General features: G+C 27.8%; 1 protein-coding gene across 1 annotated transcript in view; it reads right to left on the minus strand.

Annotated features, from left to right (window-relative positions):
• Positions 1 to 439: 439 nt before the first annotated feature.
• The window catches only part of Phum_PHUM129610 (class A rhodopsin-like G-protein coupled receptor GPRtak1, putative), a gene marked incomplete at both ends in the record, with an annotated part of 14,198 nt that continues 4,637 nt past the window's right edge, over positions 440 to 10,000 (minus strand). Inside the window, 5 exons of the mRNA XM_002424420.1 lie at positions 440 to 713; positions 3,417 to 3,613; positions 6,636 to 6,786; positions 9,704 to 9,784; positions 9,891 to 10,000. The exon at positions 9,891 to 10,000 is cut by the window's right edge and continues 25 nt beyond it. Coding sequence (XP_002424465.1) covers positions 440 to 713; positions 3,417 to 3,613; positions 6,636 to 6,786; positions 9,704 to 9,784; positions 9,891 to 10,000 — 813 coding nt within the window. The remainder of the gene's footprint in view (positions 714 to 3,416; positions 3,614 to 6,635; positions 6,787 to 9,703; positions 9,785 to 9,890) is intronic.

The raw sequence follows: 10,000 nt of genomic DNA on the forward strand, positions 1-10,000 counted from the left end.
TTTTTTATCGAATAAAATTTTTTTAATCTATGATTTTGGAATAATTAAAATTCATGGAAAAAATATAAAAGAATATACATAAATGTATTTTATATATATTTTTTTTATTTTTTCAAAAATTTTTATTTTACACAGATTTTTTTTTTTTTTTTTTTTTATACATCAATGAATGAATGTATGAATTTTTCGATGATGAAAAATAAAATGGGTTTTATTGAGTCACGTTTTCCTTTCTAAAATTTTTTGTCTCAATGGTAATTCCATATCGTCTTGAAAACGTGAACCTTGAATTTGATTTATCCATTTTATTGAGGGTCCTTTTGATCTTCCTCCTATAAAAAAAAATTAATAATAGTTAATTTTTATTTTAATAAAATTACGCTACGTTTAAAATATGTATATGCGCATCGGTCATTTTATATTAAAACGATTTATCACCTCATTGATAACAACATTTTTGTATGACGTCACAAGTGTTACGAATAATAATTATGAAAAATTCCGCTAGATGCGCTAGTTGTACAAAAAAAAATGACGGAAAAAAATTTGAATTTGTTGGGGGGGGGGGGGGAAACGTACCTTTCATAGAACCTGTTTTAGATTTTGCCATCATGTCCGATTGACTGCTGACTCGACCAACTTTTCGATTGTTCGGTGATTTATATTTCGAACGAAAACAACAACAAATTACTCTTTGAAAATAAACTCGAAACCTGCAAAAAAAAAAAAAAAAAAAAAACGTTAAAAAATCGATAAACGGAAAATGGATAAAAAACAAACCAATTGACCGGAAATGAAAAAAAAAATTCCCCCTCCCCCTCCCCCCTTCTCTCTCTGTCTGACCGTTACATACACACACACATTATGAATTTTTTTTTTATTATTTCTTTATGATTTTTTTTTTATTGCAAAAAAAATAATAATAATAAAAATTTACATGTTAAAATTGATTCCGATTATTATTACTTTTTTTTTTTTCATCGATATCAATTCCGGTTTCGATATTTTTCCTTCCTACCTCCCTTTCTCCCTTTTTCCCAATCTCCCTTTCTATTTCCTCAATTTCCCTCCCTCCCCCCGACACAATATCGAATCAATCCAACTGTTAAAAAGTAAAAATTTCACTAAAAAACAAAAAATAGTAATAATAATCACATTTCATCATCCTCTGACCACCATTTTGGTTACAAAGAAAAATCCTAGCGGTCATTTGTCGAACTACACTTGCAACCAAACAAAAAAAACAAAATGGCGACGTTTCCGCTTCCATGATCCGCTAATAATAATACATGTTTAAAAAATAATCGCCTCTTATTATTATTTATTTGTTTCTTTTGTTTTTGTTTTTTTTTTTCAATATTAGAAATTTAATTATTATAAATAAATAATAATGATAATAATAATAATAATTTCCCAAAGTATTTATTATTATTATTATTATTATTATATGAAAATAATTAAAATAAAGGATTTTAACTTTTCCTTTTTTTTTTTTTTTTTTGATTAAATTTGGGGGGGGGGGAAAGAAAAAAAATTAAATTTTTTTAATTTTAATTTAAATCATCGAAAAAAGGCGGATTTCATTTGACAGATGAAAAGGCGGAATTTTTTTTTTTGTGAGAGATTGTAGGTAATGCGTAAATGAATTAAATAAAAAAAAAAAAATGAAACGGAATGAAGAAAAGAAAGATGGAAGGAAGTAAAATACATAGAAAGGAAAAGAAGAAGAAAAAAAAGGAAATGAGTAAAAGAAAATTGAAATGTAGAAAGAAAGAAAGAAAGAGAGTCTGTTAAGGAAAGGATGTGAAAAAGAAAAAAAAAAAATTTAAAGAATGAGACAGAAGTTATAGGAATGAAAAGAGAAAGAGAGAGAGAGAGAGGGAAAAAAACAAAAATAAAAAGGTAGAAGTAAAGAGAGAGAGAGAGAGGGAGAAGGAAAGAAACTAAAAGTAGAACGAACAAAAGGCAGAAATAAAAGAAGAGAAAGAAAGAAAGAAAGGATCTAAATGTAAAAGAGGCAGAATTAAAAGGAGACAGTGAGAGAAAGAGAGAGAAAGAAACACACACACCAATAGACAAGTAGACCAAAAACTAGGAAAAAAAAACAGAAAGAAAGGAAGAAACAGAAAGTAAGAAGCAGAAAATAGAGAGAAAGAGATAAAGAGGAGTGAGAGAGAGAGAAAGAGAGGCAAAGGAACTAAAAGTAAATATGGGCAGAAGTAAAAGAAGAGAGTAATGGGGAGAGAAAGGTAGAGAAACACTAATAGAACCAAAAATTAGGAATAAAAAGCAGAAGACAAGGTAGAAAAAGAAGTAAGAAGAAGAAAAGAGATAGAAAGATGGAGAATTGGAGAGAGGAGGGAAAGAGAAAGAAAGAAAGAGAAAAGCAAGATTAAAAAAAAAAAAAAAGCTGAAATGTGATTTTTCCCGCAATGAAAATTAATAAAATTTAAACTTTTTTTGTTTCGCTGTCGGAAGAACAAAAAAAAAAATACAAGTAATAATAATAATAATAATAATAATAACAATGATAATAATAATGATAATAATAATAATAATAATAATAATAATAATAACAATGATAATAATAATGATAATAATAATAATAATAATAATAATATTCTCACAGGTAAAAAACCAGGCAAAAAAAGAAAAATGCAAATTTATAACTGCGTCTTTTCTCTCTCTCTTTCTCTCTCCCCCCCCCCCCCGCTTTTCTTTCTTTCTTTTAGCCCAAGTTAAAAATTAATGGTGTCAATTATGGGATCAAATGTTATTAAATTGTTTTTCCTTTTTTCCTTTTTTTTAAATTTCCCTCTTCAAAAAAAATTTTGATTCTCGCAACATTTTCAAAATTTCCCCCCTTCCCCCTCTTCCCCCCGTTTCGCACCCTTTCGCCCTCTCCTTCCACCCACCGTTCGACAACCCGGAAGTTATTAATTTTTAAACATTTTTCATTTTTTTTTTTTCGAATAAACATCACTTACCGGAAATAACTTTCTATTATTATTATTATTATTATTAATAATTTTACACGCGTAAATAAAAAAAAAAAAATGGCGTTTTGTGTTCACTTTCGACTTTTAATAATAATAATAATAATTTTTTATTTTTTTAAAAATTAATTTAAAAAAAAACAACAAAATGGCGGCGACGTTGCGTGGTGCGCGAAACAAAAGAATAAACGTTTTTTTTTTTTTTTTTTTTTTACAACGTCCATAAATTTTTCCTTTTCTTATTATTATTATTATTAGAGTTTTTGATATCAGGAAATTAAAAATTTTCATTCGTTTCGATGATGATAATAATAATAACGCGTTCAAAAAAAAAAAGATTTTGTAGTCGTAGCGAAATAACGTTCAATAAGAACGTTCCGACTATTATTTATAATAAATAAAAGGAAAATAAAAACTTACTTAGCGTTCATCCAGTAATAAATAATTGGATTAACCATGGCGTTCGACATTGCCAACCAATAAAACGATAGGAAAACGTGTTGAACGTACCAACTTCCGACAACGGAATTATTATGATATGCGTATATAAAATATCCGTGATAGGGTAGCCAACAGAAAATGAATATCGTCACGACGATAATAAACATTCTAACGACCTGTAATCAAATAAATAAAACTCGTTTATTTACTCTATGACTCGAAAAAATCCATTAATTTTTTATTTAATCTATGATATGAAAATTCGTTTCATCATCTTATTTTTTTTAAATATTCTTCGACATGATTGTTATGGAAGAAGAAGGGAAATTTTTTAAACTGGCGACAAAAATCCCTTCTCACCTTTTTTTTTTTTTACCCTTTAATTAACACCGATAACGGTTTTTTTTTTCTTGCGTTGTTTTCCCTTGTGTAGTCGTTTTTTTTTTAAGAAAAAAAATATTATTGAATTAAATTTTTTTTTTTTTTTAATAAAAATAATAAAAAAAGAAGAAGAAGAAAGATAAAAAAAAAAAGAGAAAAATGGCGAAACGTTTATAAATTATTAAAAAAAAAAAAAAATAACCCAATCATTATTCAACTCGCGAACTCGAAAGATTTTTTTTTTTTTTTTTTTTTTTTTTACTTTCCTAACCCGAAAAGTTTTTTTTATTTTTTTATCGGTCTTCTTACGTTTTTTGCGAGTGAAAATAAACGGGGAGGGGGCGATGAGGGGGGGGTAAGGGAAAGGAAAGAGAGAGAGAGAGAGAAAAACTTTATATCATTGTTAATATCATTATCTAATTCACACACAGAACCTGCTCACACACACAAAAAAAAAATTTTTCTAGCGTGTTTAACCCATTCACACAAACAAGCACACACGCGCACGTGCACACACACGCACCCACGCACGCACAGGAGCAACAAAAGCTTTAAATTGTCATTAATAAAAATTTTTTAACATTTGTGTCCTTACCACGCAAAAAAAAAAAATTATTTTGAAGTTTTCTCTCGCTGCAAAAAAAAATTTTTTTTCCCTTATCATCATCATCATCCTCATCATCATCTCTCCTGTTTTCCCCCTCTCTCCTTTCTCCCCACCCACCCATTCCCCCTCTCTCCAAAAAAAAAAAATCTAAAACCACGAAAACAAAAATAAACAGGATAAAAATTAAATTTCAAAATTACAATTACACGAAAAAAAAGAAAAAAAAATAATAATTTTAACAAGTTGGCAATTCTGATTTTTTTGTGTAACGGTTTTCCTTGTATTCCCTCGGGAGCAAAAAACAAAACAAAAAAACAATAATAATATTTTCGTGAATTAATTTTTATATAAATTTTAAACAAAACTCGAAAGAACCGTCAACCGTCATTCATTTTATTTTTTGTTTGTTCGTTTGTTTGTTTTCATAAATAAAAAATTTTCAATTTATAGTAAAAAAAATTAAAAAATCAAGTCCGCCATTTTGAATATTTCTCTTTCTCTCTCTCTCTCTCTCTCACTACTTAAACTTAACAAATCATCATAAAAAAAAAAAAAAATTACGTCAAGTTGTAGTAATATTTTATTTTATTTTCTCTGTGTATTTAGATAAATTTCAAACCACTCGGCAAATAAAATAAAATATTATTATTATTATTATTATTATTATTATCATTACGATAACAAAAACAAAAAAATAATCGATTTATTCACACGTAAGAAAAAAAAATTTATTAAATACGTGACATAGAGATAGAAAAAATAAAATAAAATTTTTTAAACGTGGCACCAGAAAGATTCCCGCGATAAAAAATATTTTTTAATCCTCTATGACGACGATGATGACGACAACAACCACCCCTTCCCCACCCTCCCCCCCGTCGTGGTAACAACAATTAATTTTAAAATTAAATTATCCGGAATATTTACAACAACAACAACAACGAAATTAAAAAAACTTTTTTTTTTGTTTTAATTTTCTCATTCGAATAGTCTTACTACCGTCGTGATAATAATAATAATAATAATAATAATAACGTTCGTCCCGACAGAATGATAATAATGATAATAAAATAAAAATATTATAATAAACAGAGTAGAAAGAAAGAAAGAAAGAAAATTAATTAAATTTTTTTTTTTTTAAAAGAATGGTTTATAATGATTGGCACGACGCCATTTTTATTTTATCCTTTCTCGTCTTTAACAAATTATTTTTGTTTGTTTCGATTATACTCCCGCGATTCCGTTTCCCCTTTTCTTTTTACTTCCCTCCCTTTCTCGCCATATTTTTTACCCTCCCCCTTTTTTGAAATTAACGTTTTTTTATCCTTTTCAGTAAAAAATAATAATTTTCGAGAAATTTCGACAAAAAAAAAACAAACGAACAAACAAACGAACGAACGCATAAAAAAATATTACGCGAGTCAAAAAATAGATTAATTAATAAATAAACCGGTTTAATTATTATATCCGAAATAATAATAATAATAATAATAATCGCAATAATAAGGAATTATATCTATAATTTCGATTCGATTCGTTATTGAATTGAAGTAATTTATAGTTAATGTATTTTTTCTAATTATGACGTCATCGCGTAAAAAAAAAAACAATATTAAATTTAAATTAATTGGAAAAAGGAGGGAAAAAATTTCCCTCCTCTCATCAAGGCGACAAATTTCTCTTTTTTTCCCTCCTCTCTTTTTTAAAAAACGTAAACAAATTATTTTATTTATTATTTGTTAGTACATGTTTCGTCGAATAAGAAAAAATTATTAATTAATAAATATTAATTAATTAATTATTAAACTAACATAAATAAATAAAAAAGATGATTCTTATTATTATTTTTTTGACGTTTTCTATATCCGATTTAATTTTTAATTTGTTTAAAAAAAAAAAATTATTATTATTATTATTATTTTTAATTTTTTTTTTTTGAGTTTTTGAATTATTTAAATTAAAAAAAAAAAAAATAATAATAATAATTTAATTTCGTACCTGAAATGACTGTTTTTTTGTTTTTGTTTTTTTAATTAAATAATTAAATTATTATTATTATTATTAAGTTTCGTTCGTTATGAGGAAAAACAAAACAATTTTTTTTCCTTTTTTTTTTTTGATTTGGATTTCGTAACGAGTTAGAAAAAGATAGAAGATGTAATGGTGGTATTGGGGGGGGGGTGGGGATGATAATAATAATTCTTACTTACCTTTCTTTTAGATTTAACAGAATCTATTTGTCTTTGTGTTAATTCTCCGATTGATCTGCTACCCCATAATTCGATTCCCATTAATGTGTAACAAACGGCCATGACGATCATCGGCATAAGGTACGTGACTCCGAGGAAAATTAAATTGTACCTGTAAGAAAAAAAAACAAACAATTATTATTATTATTATTATTATCATTACGTAAAGTTTGTTTGTCGAAAATTAAATTTTTAATAAAACGCTTTCAAAATATTTACCATACGGTAATTTCCTATCGTTTCATCGTAAATTTTTCTTTTTTTCGGAATGGGAGGGGAGGGGGAAGGAGGGGAGTAAAGGGGGAAAAGGTAGAAACATTTTAATGGTTTTATTATTATTATTAAATAATTTTACCGAACGTATCAAAATATTTTTTTAAAATTATTACAATTGATCGATTCGAAAAATAAATAGAATGATTATAAAAAAAAAGGGGGGGGGAGAAATGGGGCGGGGGGCGTTAAGGAAAACGGATAAATTATTATTATTATTTTTTTTTTTTTCATCGTCGAACGTTATAAAAAAAAAAAAAAAATTTCATCCGTCCGGACCCTGAACGGATTTAATTTTTCGAGTTTTTTAATAATAACTCTGAAGTTGACAGCGCCACGTTTTTTTTCTTTCTCCTTCCTGACACGTCAAAATCCTTTCTATTTACACTTTGAAAACTTTTAAATAAAAAAAATTTTTTTTTTTTTTATAAAAGGCGACGAAACGAATGATTCGTTTATGCGTAGGATTCTCTTTGAACATCGAATATATTCTACCATACCTTTATCTTAAATTAATTACGATTAGATTATTAATTGATTTTAAATCGATAAATCCGATTATTAATCCACGATTAAATCCTTTGAATAAATCCGCCAATAATCGAAACACTTAAATAATCATTTTAATCCGATTATATCCGATTTGTTAATCTTTTTCGATGTTGATTTTTTTTGATGACTCCGTTAAATGTGTTTTTTTTCGAAAAAAATACAATGATCGTTTGATACAAAACCGGAAGTTATCAATGATTCATTGATGTTTTTGTCGTCTGCTCTTGAGCGCGTTCAGAACGTCTTATCTTACTCCTCGATTATTTCGATGTAGGATTGATTCAAAACGGATTTTAAACCTTTTTTCTCCAAACATATCATTTCCTGTTTCATTCTTTCCATTTTTATCCCCACTTTCTTTTCGGTCGAAAATAATAATAATAATAATGTATTTCTTTTCATCCTGTTTTCTTCCTTTGAATCCTTCCACGCCCCCAACCAAAACCGCCCTTTTAAACAAATTTAAATTTTATATCCGAATTTATTTTTATCCGAAGTTTTTTTTTTTTAAGAAGTCCGGGGGTAATAAACTAAAACAATTTCACTAACAAACAAACACCGGGATATTATAAGGATTAATTTGGGGGACCCCGTCTGGCTGGCTTCCATTAATCCGATCATTTATCCTCTTCCAATTTAAAAAAAAAAAACACACACACGGAAAAATTTCACGATTATAAATAATTTTTTCCTTTCTCCACCTCCTTTCCGCACTCTCCCCCTCTCCCCCCACTTCTCCTCTCTCCTAACCCCTTCTGCTTCCCCTTCCCCCCCGTCACTCTCCCTTCTAATTACCTGATTAACAAAAAAAAACATTAATTTAAAAACTTTTTTAATTTCTTTATACTACTCTCATTATTTAAAATTAAAAACGAAAATTTTTAATTTTTTTTTTTTTGTTTTTACACGAAACAAAAAAAAAAAAAAAATTATCAACAGTCAAAACAACTGTAATATAAAATTAAACCGACAAAAACCAACAAAGTTGCGGGGGGGGCAGAAGGGGGTAGGGGAGAATGGGAGGGGTAAAAAAAAAAGACAAAACGAATTTTTTTTTTTTTTTCCATTCGTCCGCCATTAGAAAACCTTTTGAGACGTTCGTGACTTTAGAATGAAAATGCCAACAGGGAAAATTCGACATTAGTCGTGGATTTTTCCTCTTCCCCCTCCCTCCCTCATTTTAAATCTTTTTAAACATTTATGCAGTAATAATAATAATATTTTTTTAAGGGTTGTTTTTTCCCGCGCTTTTACGAATAATAAATAAATTATTTATTTATTTAAACTTATTAATGAAGGACGTTAAAAACTCAAAGTGCGTAATAAATAAATAAATTAAAAAATTTTTAAACATGTTTTTCCCCCAACCCCCCTCCCCCCGTGACAGTTTTTAATGAACAAACAAACAAACAAACAAGCAAAATAAAAATAAATAAAAATTAAAAAAAACACCCGTCATTAAAAATGGATTAACTTTGTTTTTTTTTTTTTTTTTTTTTTTTCTTATTCTTTTACGCGTAAAGAGGCATTTTCTAATTACACGAACGAACGTGTTATTAGAGTTTAAAATTTTTTCTTTTTTTTTTTTACGATGTTTTTATACGTTAAAAAAAAGATTAAACTATTTAAATCGTTTTTTTTGTTTTTTGCTGCTTTGTTAAGTAGCAAAAACGGACAAAGCGGAGATTTTGAAAATAAAAATGGCGGACGAAGGAATGGAAAAAAAAAATTCCCGTTAATACGTTTTGTTGTCGTGGATATACAAAATTAAACAAACAATTCATGTTGAATGCGTTTTAGATATGATCCAATTTATTTTTTTTTGTATTCGGAAACGGAAAAGAGTAAACGTCATTTCAAAAAACAAAATTACTTTTCCATTGTTTTTTTTTTTTAAATTTCCCTCCTTTTTTTTTGTACCACGCCCTCCTACTTCTACCTCCTTCCACTTTTTTTTGTTATTTTAATATTTTATTTACGTTCGGTTAATTTTTTTCCGTTTATATTATTTTAAATATATATATATATAAATAAAAATAATATACTTGTTAAAACGAACCACCCCGCCCCCCTTAACCCTTTATTACTACTGCCACGTTCATTTCCATAGAGTAAGAATTAATTAAAACGCGCCATACGCGAAAAGGGATCGTGACGGGGGAGTGAATAATTGAATAGAATTATTAATTACATGTTTAACTTACAGGTAGTCAGTCTTTGAAGTTGGATAAGCTCCATCCGGCCACAACATGTAGCAAATGATTCGTGTTTGACCATCGGCATATCTGAAAGTAAAGAAAACGAATTAGAAAAAATAAATTTTCCCGTTTTTTTTTCCGAGTTTTTCCGACAAAAAAAAAATGGAGAATTTTTTTTTTTATTTTTTTAAACCTTTTCGTCATGGTGGTTGAATAAACAAGAGGCGGAATCCCAAGCAATCCGCTGGCTAACCATATAACAACCAAAGCGATTCTTGCTTTCCTATGGGACATCCTATGTTG

Source organism: Pediculus humanus, genomic scaffold (assembly GCF_000006295.1).
Source record: "Pediculus humanus corporis 1103172107475 genomic scaffold, whole genome shotgun sequence".
Taxonomy (NCBI): Eukaryota; Metazoa; Arthropoda; class Insecta; order Psocodea; family Pediculidae; genus Pediculus; species Pediculus humanus.